Genomic DNA, 23855 nt, shown 5'->3' on the forward strand with positions numbered 1-23855 from the left:
AGTCCTGGACCTGGTCCCGTCTCGGGAAGCGTGGTGAAGTGTTCGCGGTGTGTGTGTCTACCAGGAAGGTGTCATCGAGAGAGAGCTTTTCTCTTTCTCCCAGAGTACTTGTATTCGTGGGGGTTACAACAAACACACACGACGTGTTGTGACGCGACTATGGGGTCACCGCGCCCATGGGACGCAGCCACGCGCCCGGAGGGTGGCACTGAGAGGCGTCCCGGCCGCCTGGGGACAGGACGTCTGAGGTGCGGAGCACAGCGTGGTGGCCCGCCTGGCGTTCTTCCCCGAGTGCCGTGCCCCCCCCCCGAGCGCCGTGACCCCCCCAACGGGCATGGCCAAGCCCGGGAGGCTCCATGGTCAGAACGCGGGGACGGTGGCGCCCTGGTCCTCAGGAGACCGGGGCACGTGCTCTGGACATCGTGCTGCATGAGTCCGGTTCAAGGGCGGAAGGTCGCTGCGGCCAAGCCGGGGGGCGGGGGCGTGGTCCATGGCACCAGAGGAATCACTGCTTGCCCGTCGGAGGTATGGCTATGGGTGGCCCGGCGGGGCGGGCGCTATACCACAGTACAGACTGTGTTCAGGGTCGTGTCGAAGCGCACAGCCTTGGCTTCCGTGGGCTTCAGGTTCGTGTCGTACATGGGGTTCTCGAACGAGGCCTGGCCGTTGCTGTTCTCGTGGCCGGCGTAGCCGTTGTACTGGACCTTGGGTCTTGTTCTACGAGGAGAAGAGGGAAGACACACTCTGAAGTGACGTCCAAGGTCAGAGAATTATCTAACTCCAACTAATAACCCTGGCCGACGGGGAGGTCCCCCGTGCTGGAATCGGACAGATCCTGGCGGACATCTGTCTGCCGTGTCTAAGTTACACGACCTCCAGCAGCTCCCGGCACGGTGCGACCATCGCAGAAAGGAAATTCAGCCAAACTATGAATGTCGACCTTCATGCACGGCCATTGCTAACATTCACTCAATGGTAGCTGTTTTCGTAATGTCATTTTGTCTCTAATACAGGAGTCGGGAACCTTTCTGGCTGAGAGAGCCATGAACGTCATATATTTTAAAATGTAATTCCATGAGAGCCAAACAACGACCCGTATACGTTACACATTATCCAATAAAAATTTGGTGTTGTCCTGGAGGACAGCTGTGATTGGCTCCAGCGCCCGCAACCATGAATAGGAGTGATAGGAAATGAATGGATTGTAATACATGATAATGTTATCATTTTTTTATTTAAAGATGTTATTATTTAACATTATTATTTTTTTTATTAAAGATTTGTCTGCGAGCCAGATGCAGCCATCAAAAGAGCCACATCTGGCTTGTGAGCCATAGGTTCCCGACCCCTGCTCTAATAAGTAAGTTATAGAAAACATGCTATACTAATTATTAAACTATTGTATCCTTTTTTGGGGGGAAGGTTAAAAGAAAGCCCCCAGTGTAGACCTAGGATTAGAGAATTAAAGGATTTTTAGGTGTAAAGGACCTGGTAGACACAACCAGACTTGCAGAAACATCACTTGGTATCAATGTCGAGAAACTTCTGTGCTGGTGATGACCAGGGGGTCTCCTTCAGCCAGAACGTGCTCATTTAGGAAAAGAGCAAGTCTCTCCAAAGGCCGTGTGCAGCGGCTCTCGGAGTCGGGAGCTCTCTGACATTGAACTTGAAAACACTCCAAAACCAAAGTGAGAATACAAATCCAGCCACATCTTACAGAGGCTCAGACCTGGCTAAAGCTGTATGTCCCCTCCCAGGCCGGGAGCCTCCATCATCCCTCCCTCACCGCCCGGGGAGACCCGCTGACCAGTGGGGCCGCCCTGACTGGACCGTCGCAGAAGGAACTGCCAGGCGGTCACCAAAGGGAGCCCCCCCACCAGCAAACACCAAAAGGTGGGAACAGGGACTTTATCCTGAGCTACAGCCTTTCCTTGGGGTTTCATGTAGATGAGACATCAAGCAGAAACGAGCTTTGTAGGAATTATAATTTCCTACCGTCTACCTGTGTCTCTAAAAATATATTTTCTTCGAGAGCCCTTTGAAGGGAGATATAATGTTAATTTCTATTTGAAGATGGGAAGCACTTCCAATGATGAAACTTCCTTTTGGAGAAGGTGGTGGGGTATATTTCTACATTTACGGGATTTTCAACTAGTTCCACGGAGAAATTTGAGAACAATGCTCATCTGACTTGTGTGCCTAGAATTTTTTTCTAAAAAAAAAAAAAAAAAAAAAAAAAATTACGATACAGAGGTGCTGGTCTTCCATGTGGTGAATATCACCTGAGAGCCCTTTTTCTGGTTAATATTTTAAGCACATTACCTACCAACCTACCATAAAAAAATAAAGACATTCTTGTGAGCAGCTCTTCCAAAATATTTTATAATTTTCAAGCAACATTCCTACTACTTTATAGTTTATGAAGACACAGATTGAAAGCTACTCTGTGAATTAATAAGAAAAAAAAATAACCTCAATACCATTTTTTTAAAGCCAGGATTAATTAAAACTATCTGTCATAAACACATGCCTTAAGCTATTTCATGGGATTATAATTTTTTTGTCACCATTTCTAGGGAATGCTACTATTCCAACAGTATTTTAGAGGACTTTGGCCTTTGCAAAATTCCTTCTGTTTTTCGCACAGAGGCAAAATGGCTAGGGACCTATAATTCCTCCAAAATTTACATTTGCTTTCTCTTTTGGCTTCTGTGTCAACCCCAAGGAAAGGACCAATTTCATTTAAGTTTTTTTATTTTTCCTTTTTCTGCAAGTTTTGAGATTTTTTTCCTGTCAGTAGGGACATTCAGATTAATAGACATTTGGAACACTTTTTCAAGAGTTGGGACGTGTGCTATTCCCAGCGTACAGCAAAACCTCCGTTTTTGTTAAAGGAGGAAACAAATTGGCCGTTTGTGAACCAGAGCTGCGGGCGTGGGCGGGAGGCCATGCCCTCCTCACCCCAGCGCGCCAGCACGCCACGTGCACGGACAGGCGGCGGGGCCACGGTACCTGTGTTTGTAGAGGTAAAACGCAAACCCTGACAAGATGAGCGCGAAGAAGGGGACCAGGATGGCGGCCGCGACGGAGCCGCTGCCGGTGCCCGGGTGGCGCTGCGAGGCGTCCTGGTCGGCGCTCAGGGGGTCTGGAAGACAAAGAGTGCATACTCATCACGCTGCCAGTGCCACGCGCACCACACGACTGACCAGCGCCCCAGGAGAAGCGGGAGGAGGTCACTTCCGTCAGGGCCACGTGCTGCCCGCCTGGCGAGGTTTTAATGGGCATCTTCATGACCAAGACACAAAACCTGACGATTCGCATCGACCTCCAGCGGTTCCATCGAGTCAGCGAGTCTCACATTCCCGGGGGCAAGAAGGGTGGGCAGAGGGGTCCCCCGCACCCTGACCCTGCTGACAGTGCCTGGTCACCGCGTTGGCCTCGAGCTTCCACGTGGCTCTCCCTGTATTTCTCTGCCTCGAGCTCCCACGTGGCTCTCCCTGTATTTCTCTGCCTCGAGCTTCCACGTGGCTCTCCCTGTATTTCTCTGCCTCGAGCTTCCACGTGGCTCTCCCTGTATTTCTCTGCCTCGAGCTCCCACGTGGCTCTCCCTGTATGTCTCTGCCTCGAGCTTCCACGTGGCTCTCCCTGTATTTCTCTGCCTCGAGCTTCCACGTGGCTCTCCCTGTATTTCTCTGCCTCGAGCTTCCACGTGGCTCTCCCTGTATTTCTCTGCCTCGAGCTTCCACGTGGCTCTCCCTGTATTTCTCTGCCTCGAGCTTCCACGTGGCTCTCCCTGTATTTCTCTGCCTCGAGCTTCCACGTGGCTCTCCCTGTATTTCTCTGCCTCGAGCTTCCACGTGGCTCTCCCTGTATTTCTCTGCCTCAAGCTTCCACGTGGCTCTCCCTGTATTTCTCTGCTGGTTTCTGCTGCCCTGAGGCACAGACAGAGCAACATACAAGTCGCAGACGTGACTAAGGGTCCCGGGTCCCATTCTCACTATGTGACTGCTTTCTGGTGGATTCCAGAGTTCACCAGAGGGTTCAGACATACTCAGAGAGAACAGCTCGAGGCTACCACACACGTCTCCCTGAGGACACAGGGGGTGCTAACACGTGACTGTGCCCATCCAAGAGGACAGCGGTGGCAAGACCTCCAACGTCACGAAGGTGGGGTGGCCGCTGCCCCGCAATCCCTCGCTACGGAGGGGTGAGCGTGCGCGTGGCACTGAGTCACCCAGACGCTGAACATTCCAATCGGGAAACACCCGGGAAGGGGTGCTGGCCAGAGAAGGACATTTTGAAATGCATCGGGCTGGATGGCACGAACTCTCCACACACGTGTGCAGTGAGTTACAGGTGGGGCCGTGCGAACGCCGCGGGATGGTCACAGAGGGGGCTGTGCCCGTGTCCACAAGCGCTGTAGTGGGTTTTACGAATGCTGGATGGTGAGAGAAGCTGGCTTCGTTTCCTCCACAAACCGCCCCAGAGGACTGCGTGAGGACCGTGTCGGGACAGAACCCCTGGGAACAATGCCTGGTCCAGAGCGAGACCTCGGGGACCCAGGTGTATGGACGGATGGCACATCCCATGAGGGGGGTTTTGGGAAGCTTCCCCGGGTCCCCAGTGCCTACACCGGAACCCAGAAGAGCACAACAGGTGCCCAGTACAGAGAGGTGTGAGATGAACAACAAACAGTGCTGTCTTTCTAGCATCCCAGCACCATAGTGGCCACACCGCACTGCCCAGGTCTCTGCACTGCCCACCACACCGCACTGCCCAGGTCTCTGCACTGCCCATCACACCGCACTGCCCAGGTCTCTGCACTGCCCACCACACCGCACTGCCCAGGTCTCTGCACTGCCCATCACACCGCACTGCCCAGGTCCCTGCACTCCCCACCACACCGCACTGCCCAGGTCTCTGCACTCCCCACCACACCGCACTGCCCAGGTCTCTGCACTCCCCATCACACCGCACTGCCCAGGTCTCTGCACTGCCCACCACACCGCACTGCCCAGGTCCCTGCACTCCCCACCACACCGCACTGCCCAGGTCTCTGCACTGCCCACCACACCTCACTGCCCAGGTCTGTGCAGTGCCCACCACACCGCACTGCCCACGTCTCTGCACTCCCCACCACACCGCACTGCCCAGGTCTCTGTGGTCCTCACCACACCTCACTGCCCAGGTCTCTGCACTGCCCACCACACCTCACTGCCCACCACACCGCACTGCCCAGGTCTCTGTGGTCCCCATTCTAACAAATGTGTGTTCTGCTCAAATCAACCCACACTCTTCTCTGCCCGCAAGACCGCACACAGATCTCAGACCCCCAATCAGTGGAACCCGGACAGTGTCCACGCCACAGGGGACTTCAGGTACGGACACAGGACAACCGGGAGGGGGGGCTTCGCAAACCACGCGGCCGGCCTTTCCTCGTGGATTTCAGTGGCTTACCTTGTTTCAAGAATGTCAAGGGTACTCCCTGCATCGGGTGCTAATTAAAACCGCGTGAAAAGATGTGGCCATACAGGATAACAAGGACCGGGGGAGTAACAGGGCTCTGCCTCTGCATGTCCGGCCAAGTATCATCAACACCCATGGTGGTTTCTCTCTGATCACTTTTCTAAAAAATGGGGATGCCATTTCCCTGTTGTGTATTTGGCTTCTCAGATGTAACCATCTATTTTGGGGGGTTCTTCCATCAGCAGACACAAATCAGATGTCATGTTTTAGGGGCACAGTGCTCTATGAATTGAGCAGGCTGGAATTTGAATTATTTTAGCTAGACTGCTGTTGAAGGGCAGTATTGCTCCGTATCCACACCTGGACTGTTCCCGGTGGGCGTCCTGGCATCTCCGTTATTTCTCAGCGGAACCGTGTGGGCCCAGCCCGGCACTGACTTTGAAAACAACCTAAGTGTGGTCTCTACCTTGTCTCTGCAGCTTGAACTTCCCGAAGTCCTTCCCTCGGACGTCTCCCTGGAAGGTGAACCCTCCTCTCTCCAGTCCCGACGACACCTGTGGGCACCGAGAGGCAGGGTGAGGCGTCTTCCCCGGTCATCGATGTACCTGCTGCCCTCTCGGCGGCTGCCGGCTGGGCTCCTCACAGCGGAGCATTTACAGGTAAACTTACAAATACACGGGTGTGGCCTTCAGCGAACACCCACATTCTGACTCGCTTTGACCTCAGAACCGGTGGTCAGTCTCCCGCCTAGTCCTAGGTTAACTGCCCTCTGTGGAGGGGACAGAGAGAGGACTTCCGGGACAACCCATGTTATGGGACACCCGCCTTCTGCCTGGACTGGGGCTGATTGTCACACGTGAGGCCATATTCCCTGAGCTCAGCACACTCAAATGGCTAACTTGGAGAAGGTTATGGGGGGGGGGGGGTGTCCTAAACACCCCCGCTTATCGGGGAAGGGCGTTTTTGACACTTTCTGAGTGGTCAGCCGTGGCCTTGGAGAGTGTTGGGCCGCCACGCTCATGGGGCGAGGCAGCGTCGCCAGCCCAGAACCGGTGTCTGGGGCTTCTCTGTCCCTGGCAGTGCCAGCCGAATGCCTCCCCCCCCCGTCTCATTTCGAGAGGGTTTCCTCGTTGTAACAGAAGGGAGCACCGGCCCTGTGCCCGGGAGGACGGCTGAGCTGTCACTCGCAGACGCCCACAGCGGCTCCGGGAAACGGCTCCTGCCACCCATGCCTTGGGCCGATGGCCACGCTTAGAACAGCAGTGCTTGGTGACCCCCCTCACCCGAGTGACTTACGTAACCGTCCAGTGCCCAGCGGTCATCTTCAAACTTGCCCACAAACATGTCTGCTGACCCTTGAACGCGGTGAGCTTGCAGCAGCAAGTGCGCCTCTTCCTTCTTGTAAACCCCTACGAGGAGAGGGCAGCGGTCAGCGCAGGCCACAGGGCCACTCACAGAGGGCCACTCCCAGCGGGCCACTCACAGGAGGGCACAGGCCACAGGGGCCACTCCCAGGAGGGCACAGGCCACAGGGGCCACTCCCAGGAGGGCACAGGTCACAGGGGCCACTCACAGGGGCCACGCCCAGGGGGCCACAGGAGTTAATAACTAAGGCATTCAGAGTCCACTTGGTTTGGAATAGGGTTCAGAGATGACAATGTCACAGAGAAGAGAAACCATTATTGTTTTTTAAGTTTTCGCTGCAGCAGACATCTCATTACCCCTGCTCACTAACGTCCTGTCCCTCTTGAGTGGGAAGAGTCCACTTCACTCTGCAGAATCAGAGCATGTGTTTACCCCACAGAGAGAATGAAGGTGACATGCCTTTGATTTTGTTACTTTTTGAAATTAAGCTTTTTTTTTTTTTAAGCTACTTCTGCGGACAGGGTTTTCTGTGGACAGGACTACAACCCTAACCCCACATCAGCTCCCAAGAGAGGTGGCCTTCGCCGACTGAGGGGAGATGAACAGTGTGGGGACCCCGGGAGCCCACCGATGTCGGGCTCACAGTGATGAACAGTCACCCCTCGCAGCTGCTCGGAAGGCGGACAGCTGTCTGTCTGTCTTGCCCGGAGAGGGTTTGGTTGGCACATGGATGGGGAACCGGAGCTAGTCCTGCTCTCGCAGGAAGAATTACACAAATGAGCATAAACAGAGAACAGTGAGCCAGTCTCTGCAGGACGCAGGGAAGAAAGTTCAAGGACAAGGACGGACATCGCGAGACTCAGAACACACAGCCACTCTTTCTGACTCAGATCAGAGAAGGAAATCGGATCTCCCCGGAGCCGCCCCCCTGCAGAGCCCGCGGGATGGGAGGCGGGAGCCATTGTTCCAGTCAACCGACAAGGACCCCCGGCAGGCCTGAGCCTGGGCTGGGGTCCCCTTTCCTCCCTCAGCGCCTCGACATGCTTGAGGTCTGGCTGAACCTCTAACACTCCAAGCCCCAGCACTCTGAGCTGCTGGCACTGATCATAAAATGCGCTCTGCTGAGATTTTCTTGAACACTGATTGACGAGACACTCCCAGCAGAATCTCAGCGTCCCAGGGGTGGGGACCCTCGCTAAACGCCAGCTACTCTCTCCGCTGTGCCCTGCGTCCTCAGCGCAAGTCACAGGCTGCGGGTCTCCGGAGCCACTGGTGCCCAGCAAGAACAGCTCCTGATCCAAACACCGCCCCCAGTCTGGACCAGAGGTGTCCCAGCTGCTCCCTGGCCATCAGGGACATTAACACACCGCCCCCCAGTCTGGACCAGAGGTGTCCGACTGCTCCCTGGCAGTCAGGGACATTAACACACCGTCCCCCAGTCTGGGCCAGAGGTGTCCCAGCTGCTCCCTGGCAGTCAGGGACATTAACACACCGCCCCCAGTCTGGACCAGAGGTGTCCCCAACTGCTCCCTGGCAGTCAGGGACATTAACACACCGCCCCTCAGTCTGGGCCTGAGGTGTCCCAGCTGCTCCCTGGCAGTCAGGGACATTAACACCGCCCCCAGTCTGGACCAGAGGTGTCCCGACTGCTCCCTGGCAGTCAGGGACATTAACACACTGCCCCCCAGTCTGGACCAGAGGTGTCCGACTGCTCCCTGGCAGTCAGGGACATTAACACACCGTCCCCCAGTCTGGGCCAGCGGTGTCCCAGCTGCTCCCTGGCAGTCAGGGACATTAACACACCGCCCCCCAGTCTGGACCAGAGGTGTCCCAGCTGCTCCCTGGCAGTCAGGGACATTAACACACCGCCCCCCAGTCTGGACCAGAGGTGTCCGACTGCTCCCTGGCAGTCAGGGACATTAACACACCGCCCCCCAGTCTGGACCAGAGGTGTCCGACTGCTCCCTGGCAGTCAGGGACATTAACACACCGCCCTCGAGTCTGGACCAGAGGTGTCCCGACTGCTCCCTGGCAGTCAGGGACATTAACACACTGTCCCCCAGTCTGGACCAGAGGTGTCCCCAACTGCTCCCTGGCAGTCAGGGACATTAACACACTGCCCCCCAGTCTGGACCAGAGGTATCCGACTGCTCCCTGGCAGTCAGGGACATTAACACCGCCCCCCAGTCTGGACCAGAGGTGTCCCCAACTGCTCCCTGGCAGTCAGGGACATTAACACACCGCCCCCCAGTCTGGACCAGAGGTGTCCCAGCTGCTCCCTGGCCATCAGGGACATTAACACACTGCCCCCCAGTCTGGACCAGAGGTGTCCCCAACTGCTCCCTGGCAGTCAGGGACATTAACACAGCGCCCCCCAGTCTGGACCAGAGGTGTCCGACTGCTCCCTGGCAGTCAGGGACATTAACACAGCGCCCCCCAGTCTGGACCAGAGGTGTCCGACTGCTCCCTGGCCATCATGGACATTAACACCACATCAGAGCGTTGCCCTGGGGGGGAGTGGCGAACCATTTCGAACTCCGTGAAGGGAAGCCTTGCGCCCTGCAGCTGGGCGAGCCCGAGGGGTCTGAGGGCTGGAGAAGAGCCTCGGTAATTCCGAGCAGCTGGTTTACGCGTTTCTGTGCTCACAGGGTCAAGACCACACTCTCATAAAGAAATCCGTCTCTGTGGGGGAGCCGTGCGTACAGGGAGTGAGCCTGCTTTTCCTAATCCAGGCCTGGTGCGCTGTGTACAGGCAGGTCCTCCTGGGAGCAGGCCCGGCCCCGGAGGGAGGGGTGGGGGCTTGCGTACCGGGAACGGCCCCCCACACACACTCTGAGGACTGGTCATGTGGCCGTCCCGTCACCAGGGACAGACAGGCCGCCACTCGGGGCTGCTGGTGTTCCGAGCAGGGCTGCGGCGTGGGGGTCACTCAGGAAGAGTCTGGACCCCATCGGCGTCCTGTTCTACGGAAGGACACACAGTTGTAAGGAGTGAGGTCGACTTAAATAGGAAAAAGGAGCTCTTGCCGTGAACGCGAGTCTGGTCTTACAGGGAGTGTGGACTCCACCTCCTGACTCCTGAGTGAGCCCACCTCGGCCCTGGGGGCACATTGGGGAGGGGCCTCATCTTCCTGGTGCGCGCTCTCTCTTCTCTCTCTCTCTCTCTCTCTCTCTCTCTCTCTCTCCTTAATCAGTATATTTAAAAAAATGTGTTTGAGAAGAGTACTTTCCTCACAGGATTGATGAAAGAATAAAAGAGACAAAATAGTACATAAAGTACTTAAAATAATGGTTGTCCTACAAATCTGAGCTGCTGTTACTTTATTAACTGTGAGATGACCAAAAAATGTCACCAGGAGCAAGTGTGGTAAAGAAAAGAGAACATTTGGGGTTAGAGTTGGGGACACAGCTTATATTATTTTTTTTTTAATAAAAGCTGTCCAACGAGTTCATTTTAAAGCCATGCACTATACACAGACGTCAATGTCACGTCTTTGACTGAAGAGGTTATGTGCATAATCTCAAGCAAATTAATCCACTTTTCTGTGCCGGTTTGTGGCCTTTCATATGCGGAGGCCACCGGGGCACGGTGCCTGGGTGACCCGGGAGACGCACACAGAGCCGCCGCAGAGGGAGGATGCCCAGCCCGGGCGGATGCCCACCCCGGGCGGCCCCTGCCTACCTGTGAGTTTCAGCTCCACCTGAGAGGCGGCGAAGGTGGCGTTCACCCTGCTGCTGGTGGCATTGAAGGCGTCCACGGTCAGGGTCGCTGGCTGTCTCTTCCCGGAGTACTCGTAATGCCCCTTCCACACCGAGGTGACGAAGAACACATCGGAGGGAACTGCGGGGGTGGGGAGGAGAATGGCGGGCGTCAGGGGGCGCGGAGCCCATCCAGCGGGTGCTGCTCAACGGGGAAGGCGGACCGCTTGGTCAGGGGACGGACGCCACACACAGCGAGGACAGAGACAGGGGGGGGGTGGCCGTGCCCGCCGCGGCAGGTGGCAAAGTCGCATGTGAGGGGCAGACACACACTGGCCACTTTAGGGGAGAAAGGGTTCAGATGCCAAGTGGACCAGCCGAGACTGGACGTGTGCTGCCCGCGCCGGGCCAGGTGTCCATGGTGTGCTTTGTGAGGGGATGGAAGTCCCTGCTGGGTGGCATCAATGTCCACCCTACGCTCTGAAAGATGGAGGCTCGGAGAACGGATGTCTCGGGGACGCGCCCGCCCTCGGGCCGCGGCACCGGACTGGTCATGCCCGCTTCTCCTCATCCTCTCTCCTCCTAACGGCCCCCACCTCCCTGTGGGAAGGTTATAGAGGATCCCTCCTCTCTCCTCCTAACGGGCCCCACCTCCCTGTGGGAAGGTTATAGAGGATCCCTCCTCTCTCCTCCTAACGGGCCCCACCTCCCTGTGGGAAGGTTACAGAGGATCCCTCCTCTCTCCTCCTAACGGGCCCCACCTCCCTGTGGGAAGGTTATAGAGTATCTGTCCTCTCTCCTCCTAACGGCCCCCACCTCCCTGTGGGAAGGTTATAGAGTATCTGTCCTCATCTCCTCCTAACGGGCCCCCACCTCCGTGTGGGAAGGTTACAGAGTATCTGTCCTCATCTCCTCCTAACGGGCCCCACCTCCGTGTGGGAAGGTTACAGAGGATCCCTCCTCTCTCCTCCTAACGGGCCCCACCTCCGTGTGGGAAGGTTACAGAGGATCCCTCCTCTCTCCTCCTAACGGGCCCCACCTCCCTGTGGGAAGGTTACAGAGTAAACGGGGTCACGTCTCGTACGTCCATGTAAAAATCAGAAAGTAAGGGCAAAAGGTCTTTAAAAACGTATGAAAATTCAGCTGCAACAGAACAAGCTCAGATTACTGCGAGCTCGTCCCCATCTCACCGGTGATGGAAACGGACCTGTCATTCTCTCACACTGCCGCCCGCCAGTGCGGAGGGAGCTCGGCCGTTTCCCCGCGGTGCTGAAGTTCTCCGGGGCCATTACGTAAGCTGGGTGGGGGGGCTGGCAGTGTCTCTCTTAGCCCTTTGCCCTGGGAGGTGCCCTCTCTGGATCATTAGACAAGATCCGCTGTGGGCAGGATCACTCAGCATGTTATGGTTGGACTTGCGCGGGACAAATCGAGAGATGTTTCTCTCTAGATAGAGGTTTTAGCAAATCCACTGAGTGCAACCGGTAAAAAAATGCAGAGGACACAGAGGTCCTGTGGTCAGGTTCACACTCTGCTTTCTAATCTTCTAGTTGGCCGTTTCCCTGTCTTCCTGGACCGGCTGACCCCAGAAGACCCAGCCCAGCAACAGGAGGGTCAAAGAAGAACAGAATGTCAGCTACTATATCCTGTGGCTACCTCCAAACCGTCCCCGTCTGAGAAGCGGAGGTGGAAGCTGGGCAGGAGCTCCTGCGGCTCACGCCTCAGCTTCTGGAGAGCGGACACTGGACACTGCCCTCCGTCCACCACAGGCACCCGGTCTGAGCCAGCAAGCCCCAAATGACTTATCTTGTTATTTTTATTTATTTATTTTTTCTAAAATGAATAGCCTTTAAGAGAATATCAAGCATGCTTTCTTTCCCTAACTAGAACGTCTACACTCGGGTGAGGCTAGGAGTGTGCTCGCTGGGGGGCCGTGCCCTCCGCATCCTCTCTGTCTGGACCAGGTCTGGGAACGGGCTTGTTTGCACTCCGGTGGGAGCCTCTGCGATTGGTGGGGGGTCGTTTTGGGTCCTTGTCATCTGACTGGCTGCTGGGAGTTGGCACGTCCACAGCAGCCAGAGTGAAGTTGTGTTAAGACTGTGCCCCCTGGAGAGTGAGCCGCCCTTAACCAGCACTTCCCTTCAGAGAGAACCGGTCAGGAACAGTGATAGCAAAGCATGCAACTTAAAAAAAATATGCCAAAGTTTTGGTGTCTTAAATAAATAAAAGAAAAACAACAAGCAAAACAGGAACAGGACAAACACACCACCATCACCACCACCACCAGGACGACCTTTTTCCTCCCGCTGAAGACAGTGTTCCCTGGCTGTAGAACGTTGGCTTTGGTATTTGATTTGTACCTAACATCTAGATAGAAGACACTGGGATTTTAAAAGTGGTTTTTCTACTTCACGGGGGCTATTCCTGTGATCGTGTTGGGACACATTGCCTTCTCTGAAAAGTCAATGTCTCACACAGCCTGTGACGTAACAATAGCCCTATCCAAATGACACATCTGATGCTGTGAGGTAACAATAGCACTATCCAAACGACACATCCGATGCTGTGAGGCAACAATAGCACCATCCAAACGACACATCTGATGCTGTGAGGTAACAATAGCACCATCCAAAGGACACATCTGATGCTGTGAGGTAACAATAGCACCATCCAAACGACACATCTGATGCTGTGAGGTAACAATAGCACCATCCAAACGACACATCTGATGCTGTGAGGTAACAATAGCACCATCCAAACGACACATCTGACGCTGTGAGGTAACAATAGCACCATCCAAACGACACATCTGACGCTGTGAGGTAACAATAGCACCATCCAAATGACACATCTGATGCTGTGACGTAACAATAGCACTATCCAAACAAAACATCTGATGCTGTGAGGTAACAATAGCACCATCCAAACGACACATCTGATGCTGTGACGTAACAATAGCACCATCCAAACAACACACCTGATGCTGTGAGGTAACAATAGCACCATCCAAACGACACATCCGATGCTGTGAGGTAACAATAGCACCATCCAAACGACACATCTGATGCTGTGAGGTAACAATAGCACCATCCAAACAACACATCTGATGCTGTGACGTAACAATAGCACCATCCAAACGACACATCTGACGCTGTGAGGTAACAATAGCACCATCCAAACGACACATCTGATGCTGTGAGGTAACAATAGCACCATCCAAACGACACATCTGATGCTGTGACGTAACAATAGCACCATCCAAACAACACATCTGATGCTGTGAGGTAACAATAGCACCATCCAAACAAAACATCTGATGCTACAATAGATCTGTCAGCCTAAGTAACCTGTGTAAAGAAAATACTATTAATAGAAAAAATGGCTTTATATATTTATACAGATAATCTATTTCTGTTAAAAAAAAAAAGAAAGCTGACTTAAATTATAACTTGGGGACACACTGCCTTCTTTAACCACCCTCTAGGCTTATAAACACGGCTATGCTACGCTGTACGCTGGCTGGATTTGTAGATGAACACTCCCTTGGCAAACAGGACCACATCTTTGCGATCGGCTGTATCACGCATTTAGCAAGGTGCCGAAGACGACAGAAAGCCCGCGGCCACATCCGAGGAGGCAGAGGGTGCCGAATTATGGTGATATGTGTGGGGAGAAAGAGATGGGGTTCCGCCTTTGCCCCCCGCTCCTGGAACGGTTACGTGGCCACCCTTCCGCTTCTCCGGTCAGAGGGAGGGACTGCCACCCTCTTTAGAAGGCTCTCCATTATACCACATTCCTGTCGTCAGTGTTGCGCCCACATCTGCCCACGAGGTGCCCTGGGGCACCCTGCCGTGAAGCAGCGTGTGACCACGCCAAAGGTGGCCCATCCCCGTCCTGCTGACTCTGCTAACACACCCCCGGGGTGGGCGCCACGGGCACGGGCGTCCCTGTGGTGCTTCCAGCAACTGAGAGGCTCACGCGTTTGTGGGCTGGGGGCACTGGGAATTTGCGTTGTCAAAAATGTTTCACTGGACAGGGTCGAGCAGAGAACATGGCACTGTTATCTGGTTCAAATCTATAACTGTTCTGGTATACAAACCTGGAGTTTTAGTAACTGTTTCATTAACTTCTCTCACTCCTTTACCTACAAGTAAAAAGACAAATTATCATTTTCAAAAAACATTTTAATTTTTGAAGTAAGTTTGAAAAAAAGAATGTCAGATTGAAGCTTGCTCCAGATTTCCTGAATGCACACAATAATGCGTGTCTCATCCACATCCATCTGAACCCAGCCGGCTCCCAGCAGAACTTCCTCTGTGCTGCTGGGCACAGCGTCCTGGTGGCCGCTGGCCCCACGCTGCCGTGCGCGCGTCCACTTCCTGTGCTACAACAGAGAGCCTTGCCAAGGAGGGTGGTTTTTCTCCGGGTTTTGACTCCTATTGAGGACAGGCTGCCCCCAGGGGGAAGGTCATAACACAACTACGATTTCATGACTTCCCACCCACATCGATGATCTCCAAGTTAATATTAAGATAACACTAGATGATGCTTCTTGCAGAATGTCTAATTTCACCCATCAAGTTAAATATAACTCATCTCTTTGCTTTTCTAGTTTTGTATCAAACTACACTTTTTTTTTTTAACTTTTTTACTCTGCTTACTTCTATTTCTGAAAGAGAAAGGCAAGAGAAACGTGTCTTAGGAATCCCTGACTTCAGAACTGTTAAGTCACACTCCCTAATCCTCATCCGGGGTGCCTGGCACCCCCTGTGTGATCCAGTCGGAGTTTGGTGGGAGCCTCACCGGCTAGCCATCGTCAGGAGTGGCCCGGAATGGCTACTCTCATTTGCAGACACGCAAATCTGTGAGCAACGAATGCATCATTTCGCGTTAACTGCTTTTGTCATTTAGAAAGTGGACCCAGTGTCAAGAACACACAAACTCATTTTCCACCACCAAAAAAGCCTGCCGTCTTAAAAATAACAGAGTCGAATGTACGAGGCACTAATATTTGCTGCTAGTGTCTCCATTTTCATTAAAACTACATTAAAAAAAAAAGCAAGACATATGTCCTGTTTTTCTTTTAACTCCTAATGCTTTTCTTCGATCAAATCGCTTTTTTGGGGGGGGTTAAAATGTGATGAGCAAGTAATAAAATCTGCCTATCTCCTTGGTCCACGCCTCCACAGTGTCCCACACGGACTACACACACGTTCACAGGCACGGCCCACACAGAGGAAGCACGGGGGGAGGGGGAGGGGCGGCTGACAGCGCTCCCGTGACGCGGCCACGCAGGCGTCCGCGGCCTGGGGCCCGGCCTGGCGGGGGGTGAGCGTGTGCATCTGCTCTGCGGGTGTGGCCTCTGCTGCGTCTGCATCAGCGACTTACTTTTACAGACGGGCGACTTCCCTGTCCATCTCATGTCGGCCTTACAGGTCCTGTGCTCAGACCCGCCGGCCAGGAAGAACCCCGGGTGGCAGGTGTACACCAAGGTGTAGCCGAAGGTCGGGAGGTCGATGGCCCTCACGTCCACGTGGGCTGGCGTTTCCGGCTGTCTGCAGGCGTGAGCTGAAATGGATGCACGCATTCCGTTAGGAAACACGGACACTGGGCTCATCGTGAATGTGATGCGTGTGTCCGAACAAAGAAAGAAATGGGGCCACGATTTGGAAATGACTGTCAAGTGACTTTCCAATCTGAAGCTGTGAGCTCAGCATGCACCCAGTGTCTCCTGTGTTCCTGTCTCCCTCTCTCTCTCTCTCCCTCCCTCTATCCATACACACACACACACACACACACACACACGAAGTAGGTTCACTGTTGTAAATATGCAAAAACAGAGGATAATCTTGTATTATTTATTAATTATTGTGTTTTTCATACAAACAGCCATAATCCATTTTGCCCACTCCTGTTGGGGCACCTAGATCTTCCTCTCTGCCAACATGTGTGTAATCAACTCTGGGTAGGACTTTAGAATAGAAACCATTGCTTTGAAGTGAACAGATTACTCTTGACAAACCATTACAATAAATAACAGTTTAAATTGCCTAAAGGAGCAGTTCTACAAACTGAACACACATAGACGGACCTGTCTAGAGAAATGCTTTGAATTCTTTTTTTTTTTTTTTTTTTTTTTTTTTTGTGTGTAGGCAACTAGCAAATTTATTATTTATTTAGTTCAATGAATTTGGGTAAAAATGTGATGTGTGTTTAGTAACTGAATTATTATAGATTCTCATTTCCTTTCAAAATAGAATTTAGGAATTAGTAAGATTATTTAATGTTTAGCTCTCAAATGACTTCTCATTGTTCACAAAGTTACTTCCCTGTCTCAAGTCAAGGCCTTGAAGCAGATTAGAAAGTAAGTTGCGATATTAACTCTGTGAAGGCAACCCTCCGAAGTATCATACCTTTTTTTTGTACTTCAGCAAACTTTCAAGGTAATGAAGATCAGATATTAGGAAACACATGCACACACGTGTACACACACACCTATCTGTGCATTCATGTGCATGTGACACCACGTGTATCATTTGAGGAGAGCTTCAGAGGTGAGAGCTCTGGCATAAACACATATCTCATCCACCTGATAAATATGTACAAAAGTCGTATCTTATATACTATTCAAATAATTTTTTACAACATTCTCCTGGTTTTAGGTTTCCTGGTGAGAGTGAGATACTGAATTGATAAGGGATGGGATATCGATTTCCTAATCACTCATCCAGCTGGTCTTCTGATGCTCATGTGGAGCCATGACCTGGCGGTGAGCCCTGAGGAGCCACAGGAATGATCAGTTCACAGATTTCGAGAGACGCCTCCCAAACATTTCTGTGAATGCGCGGAGACAGCGCACCCCCTCGGCTACCCCCTTAGCGCTCTGGGGCACAGAGACCCGGAGGACAGAGCGGCACTGGGAGGCTCTCTCTGGGAATGTCACTGTGACGTTGTCAGACGTCAGAGTGAAGGTCTGGGGCGGATTCTCAGACCTCCGGAGCCTCGGGGCCACCTGGAGGGCCAGGAACCCCAGATCCCCCGTCTCCTCTCCACACTGCCCCAGCCCCCAGGGCTCCTCCCCCAGCAGGTCTGGGTAGGGGGCTGAGTATTCACATTTTCATCAGCCCCCCCCCCCAGGACATGCTGAGGTCACTGGTTCTAGGGAGTCAGACTTTAAGAAACGTGGGTTTAGGGAATGAAAAAACAATCAAACCAATGAAAATGGGACAGTTCCCCCTCATTTCCCTCGAAGGCCAACCCTGGGAGGACACGGGCCACCGCGGGCCACCGCGGGCCACCACGGGCCACCGCAGGGGACCCACTCACGTATGCACTCCGTCTGGATCCCGCTCCACGTCAGATTGGCCAGGCAAGTCCGCGTGGTCGACCCCTGGACGTGGTACCCCTTCCTGCACCTGAAGAACACCGTGCTCCCCACCTGGAAAGGAACCAGCACGCGTGTCAGCGCCAGCACGGACAGACGGACACACAGGACGCACGCCAGCCGCAGAGGAGCCCGTCTCGCGGAAGAGCAGCGGCGACTCCCCACTGCACACCCAGCTCGTCTGAACCTCACGCGTGTGGGTGCGTGTTGGACACAGCACAGGTCTCTCCCGGCGTGGCCGGGGTCTCGGAGCTGGCGAGCTGCGGTCGTTCGGAGGCACTTACTTTGGGTGATGCAAGTTTGCTCTTGTTCCGGCCCTGCCTCTCTTCAGTTTGTCAGTGTTCTTTCTTTCCACATTCCCCCTCCTGCTACTCGTATTTTAAGCAATGGCTATTCATTGGCAAATTATCACTTTTGTTCATACTTCTGGGAACAGGTGGACTCCTAGTTGGCTCAGCTGCCTTCAGAACTCAATCCGACCTCCCTCCGAGGCGTCAGAGACACGGACTCCTCACTGCTCCCAGGGCGCCTGACACGCCTCCGGCAGCCCCCCCTCTGCTCACCCCGCCCGGTTCTCAGGACTCGGCAGCCCCGCCTCTGCTCACCCCGCCCGGTTCTCAGGACTCGGCTGACCCGCCTCTGCTCACCCCGCCCGGTTCTCAGGACTCGGCTGACCCGCCTCTGCTCACCCCGCCCGGTTCTCAGGACTCGGCTGACCCGCCTCTGCTCACCCCGCCCGGTTCTCAGGACTCGGCTGACCCGCCTCTGCTCACCCCGCCCGGTTCTCAGGACTCAACTGACCCGCCTCTGCTCACCCCGCCCGGTTCTCAGGACTCGGCTGACCCGCCTCTGCTCACCCCGCCCGGTTCTCAGGACTCGGCTGACCCGCCTCTGCTCACCCCGCCCGGTTCTCAGGACTCGGCTGACCCGCCTCTGCTCACCCCGCCCGGTTCTCAGGACTCGGCTGACCCGCCTCTGCTCACCCCGCCCGGTTCTCAGGACTCGGCTGACCCGCCTCTGCTCACCCCGCCCGGTTCTCAGGACTCGGCTGACCCGCCTCTGCTCACCCCGCCCGGTTCTCAGGACTCGGCTGACCCGCCTCTGCTCACCCCGCCCGGTTCTCAGGACTCGGCTGACCCGCCTCTGCTCACCCCGCCCGGTTCTCAGGACTCGGCTGACCCGCCTCTGCTCACCCCGCCCGGTTCTCAGGACTCGGCTGACCCGCCTCTGCTCACCCCGCCCGGTTCTCAGGACTCGGCTGACCCGCCTCTGCTCACCCCGCCCGGTTCTCAGGACTCGGCAGACCCGCCTCTGCTCACCCCGCCCGGTTCTCAGGACTCAACTGACCCGCCTCTGCTCACCCCGCCCGGTTCTCAGGACTCGGCTGACCCGCCTCTGCTCACCCCGCCCGGTTCTCAGGACTCGGCTGACCCGCCTCTGCTCACCCCGCCCGGTTCTCAGGACTCGGCTGACCCGCCTCTGCTCACCCCGCCCGGTTCTCAGGACTCAACTGACCCGCCTCTGCTCACCCCGCCCGGTTCTCAGGACTCGGCTGACCCGCCTCTGCTCACCCCGCCCGGTTCTCAGGACTCGGCAGCCCCGCCTCTGCTCACCCAGCCCGGTTCTCAGGACTCAACTGACCCGCCTCTGCTCACCCCGCCCGGTTCTCAGGACTCGGCTGACCCGCCTCTGCTCACCCCGCCCGGTTCTCAGGACTCGGCTGACCCGCCTCTGCGCACCCCGCCCGGTTCTCAGGACTCGGCTGACCCGCCTCTGCTCACCCCGCCCGGTTCTCAGGACTCGGCTGACCCGCCTCTGCTCACCCCGCCCGGTTCTCAGGACTCGGCTGACCCGCCTCTGCTCACCCCGCCCGGTTCTCAGGACTCGGCTGACCCGCCTCTGCTCACCCTGCCCGGTTCTCAGGACTCCGCTGACTCTCCCTGTCCCTGTGGGGTCTCCCCTGGTCCTCTGAGCAGGCAGCTTCTCCGCACCCACAGCGTCGCTCACTGTGACGTCCCACACCTGCCTGTTCCTCTTCCGTTTCCCTCATTTGACTGGAGGTGCCCTGAGGGGGATTTTCAGTGTTCAGCAAACACGACTTTCGAGAGTAAGATACGGCCACAAGCGGAGGGCACCACAGATCACTCATACCAGGAACATGAGACCAGGGACTGGGGGCAGGAGAAGGGCAGAGAGCTCTGTGCAGGGACTTGGGACCACGCTGTGTGTGAAGCCTTCAATCAAGGATGCGCCAGTCAGAGCCCACCGTGGTATCTGCTCTGGACACCACAGCTCCGTACATTTGGGCGCTAAGCCCCTCCACACAGCTGTGTCCTCTGCTGGTCAGTCCGTGGCTCCCTCTGGGGAGCCTGGGGGACACGACTGAGTTGAGCACACAGAGGAGGTGGCGACAGTGCCCAGTGATGGGGAATGTCAGAGACAGGAGCTGCCCCTCAACACTCACACCTAATGCAGAAGTCAGAACTTACACAAAAGGCAGGTGTGTCTGGACTTCATGTGAATAACTAATCTGCGATTCCACGGTAGAGCCCAGGACGGTTCCATCGCACTTCCCTGTAGAATAACTAATCTGTGATTCCACGGTAGAGCCCGGGACGGCTCCATAAACCTCCCTGTAGAATAACTAATCTGCAATTCCACGGTAGAGCCCGGGATGGCTCCATCACATTTCCCTGTAGAATAACTAATCTGTGATTCCACAGTAAAGCCTGGGACGGCTCCATCACACTTCCCTGTAGAATAACTAATATGTGATTCCACGGTAGAGCCAGCCCGGGATGGCTCCATCACACCTCCCTGTAGAATAATCTGCGATTCCACGGTAAAGCCCAGGACAGCTCCATCGCACTTCCCTGTAGAAAAACTAATCTGTGATTCCACAGTAGAGCCTGGGATGGCTCCATCACACTTCCCTGTAGAATAACTAATCTGTGATTCCACAGTAAAGCCTGGGACGGCTCCATCACACTTCCCTGTAGAATAACTAATATGTGATTCCACGGTAGAGCCAGCCCGGGACGGCTCCATCACACCTCCCTGTAGAATAATCTGCGATTCCACGGTAAAGCCCAGGACAGCTCCATCGCACTTCCCTGTAGAAAAACTAATCTGTGATTCCACAGTAGAGCCCGGGATGGCTCCATCACACTTCCCTGTAGAATAACTAATCTGTGATTCCACAGTAGAGCCCGGGATGGCTCCATCACACTTCCCTGTAGAATAACTAATCTGTGATTCCATGGTAGAACCCGGGATGGCTCCATCACACCTCCCTGTAGAATAACTAATCTGTGATTCCACAGTAGAGCCCGGGATGGCTCCATCACACTTCCCTGTAGAATAACTAATCTGTGATTCCACGGTAGAGCCCGGGACGGCTCCATCACACCTCCCTGTAGAATAACTAATCTGCGATTCCACGGTAAAGCCCAGGACAGCTCCATCGCACTTCCCTGTAGAATAACTAATCTGTGATTCCACGGTAGAGCCCGGGACGGCTCCATCACACCTCCCTGTAGAATAATCTGCGATTCCACGGTAAAGCCCAGGACAGCTCCATCGCACTTCCCTGTAGAAAAACTAATCTGTGATTCCACAGTAGAGCCTGGGATGGCTCCATCACACTTCCCTGTAGAATAACTAATCTGTGATTCCACAGTAAAGCCTGGGACGGCTCCATCACACTTCCCTGTAGAATAACTAATATGTGATTCCACGGTAGAGCCAGCCCGGGACGGCTCCATCACACCTCCCTGTAGAATAATCTGCGATTCCACGGTAAAGCCCAGGACAGCTCCATCGCACTTCCCTGTAGAAAAACTAATCTGTGATTCCACAGTAGAGCCTGGGATGGCTCCATCACACTTCCCTGTAGAATAACTAATCTGTGATTCCACAGTAGAGCCCGGGATGGCTCCATCACACTTCCCTGTAGAATAACTAATCTGTGATTCCATGGTAGAACCCGGGATGGCTCCATCACACCTCCCTGTAGAATAACTAATCTGTGATTCCACAGTAGAGCCCGGGATGGCTCCATCACACTTCCCTGTAGAATAACTAATCTGTGATTCCACGGTAGAGCCCGGGACGGCTCCATCACACCTCCCTGTAGAATAACTAATCTGCGATTCCACGGTAAAGCCCAGGACAGCTCCATCGCACTTCCCTGTAGAATAACTAATCTGTGATTCCACGGTAGAGCCCGGGACGGCTCCATCACACCTCCCTGTAGAATAATCTGCGATTCCACGGTAAAGCCCAGGACAGCTCCATCGCACTTCCCTGTAGAAAAACTAATCTGTGATTCCACAGTAGAGCCCGGGATGGCTCCATCACACTTCCCTGTAGAATAACTAATCTGTGATTCCATGGTAGAGCCCGGGATGGCTCCATCAACCTCCCTGTAGAATAACTAATCTGTGATTCCACAGTAGAGCCCGGGATGGCTCCATCACACTTCCCTGTAGAATAACTAATCTGTGATTCCACGGTAGAGCCCGGGACGGCTCCATCACACCTCCCTGTAGAATAACTAATCTGCGATTCCACGGTAAAGCCCAGGACAGCTCCATCGCACTTCCCTGTAGAATAACTAATCTGTGATTCCACGGTAGAGCCCGGGACGGCTCCATCACACCTCCCTGTAGAATAATCTGCGATTCCACGGTAAAGCCCAGGACAGCTCCATCGCACTTCCCTGTAGAAAAACTAATCTGTGATTCCACAGTAGAGCCCGGGATGGCTCCATCACACTTCCCTGTAGAATAACTAATCTGTGATTCCATGGTAGAGCCCGGGATGGCTCCATCAACCTCCCTGTAGAATAACTAATCTGTGATTCCACAGTAGAGCCCGGGATGGCTCCATCACACTTCCCTGTAGAATAACTAATCTGTGATTCCACAGTAGAGCCCGGGATGGCTCCATCACACCTCCCTGTAGAATAACTAATCTGTGATTCCACAGTAGAGCCCGGGATGGCTCCATCACACTTCCCTGTAGAATAACTAATCTGTGATTCCATGGTAGAGCCCGGGACGGCTCCATCACACCTCCCTGTAGAATAACTAATCTGCGATTCCACGGTAGAGCCCGGGACGGCTCCATCAACCTCCCTGTAGAATAACTAATCTGTGATTCCACAGTAGAGCCCGGGATGGCTCCATCACACCTCCCTGTAGAATAACTAATCTGTGATTCCACAGTAGAGCCCGGGATGGCTCCATCACACTTCCCTGTAGAATAACTAATCTGTGATTCCACGGTAGAGCCCGGGACGGCTCCATCACACCTCCCTGTAGAATAACTAATCTGCGATTCCACGGTAGAGCCCGGGACGGCTCCATCAACCTCCCTGTAGAATAACTAATCTGTGATTCTACGGTAGAGCCCGGGACAGCGCCATCACACTTCCCTGTAGAATAACTAATCTGTGATTCCACGGTAGAGCCCAGGACGGCTCCATCACACCTCCCTGTAGAATAACTAATCTGTGATTCCACAGTAGAGCCCGGGATGACTCCATCAACCTCTCTGTAGAATAACTAATCTGTGATTCCACGGTAGAGCCCAGGACAGCTCCATCACACTTCTCTGTAGAATAACTAATCTGTGATTCCACGGTAGAGCCCGGGACGGCTCCATCACACCTCCCTGTAGAATAACTAATCTGTGATTCCACAGTAAAGCCCGGGATGACTCCATCAACCTCTCTGTAGAATAACTAATCTGTGATTCCACGGTAGAGCCCAGGACAGCTCCATCACACTTCTCTGTAGAATAACTAATCTGTGATTCCACGGTAGAGCCCAGGACGGCTCCATCACACCTCCCTGTAGAATAACTAATCTGTGATTCCACAGTAGAGCCCGGGATGACTCCATCAACCTCTCTGTAGAATAACTAATCTGTGATTCCACGGT

The 23855-nt window shown here is 54.3% G+C and overlaps 1 protein-coding gene across 1 annotated transcript in view; it reads right to left on the minus strand.

Annotated features, from left to right (window-relative positions):
• Positions 1 to 401: 401 nt before the first annotated feature.
• Positions 402 to 23855, minus strand: part of CSMD1 (CUB and Sushi multiple domains 1) — a 1658614-nt gene continuing 1635160 nt past the window's right edge. The window contains exons 63-70 of the mRNA XM_066237815.1: positions 17853 to 17964; positions 15915 to 16094; positions 14626 to 14670; positions 10513 to 10671; positions 6763 to 6875; positions 5933 to 6020; positions 3013 to 3145; positions 402 to 717 (exon numbers count right to left, since the gene is read on the minus strand). Of these exons, the coding sequence (XP_066093912.1) occupies positions 558 to 717; positions 3013 to 3145; positions 5933 to 6020; positions 6763 to 6875; positions 10513 to 10671; positions 14626 to 14670; positions 15915 to 16094; positions 17853 to 17964 (990 nt within the window). The 3' untranslated portion in view covers positions 402 to 557. The remainder of the gene's footprint in view (positions 718 to 3012; positions 3146 to 5932; positions 6021 to 6762; positions 6876 to 10512; positions 10672 to 14625; positions 14671 to 15914; positions 16095 to 17852; positions 17965 to 23855) is intronic.

The sequence above is a fragment of the Saccopteryx bilineata genome, chromosome 6, assembly GCF_036850765.1.
Source record: "Saccopteryx bilineata isolate mSacBil1 chromosome 6, mSacBil1_pri_phased_curated, whole genome shotgun sequence".
Classification (NCBI taxonomy): Eukaryota; Metazoa; Chordata; class Mammalia; order Chiroptera; family Emballonuridae; genus Saccopteryx; species Saccopteryx bilineata.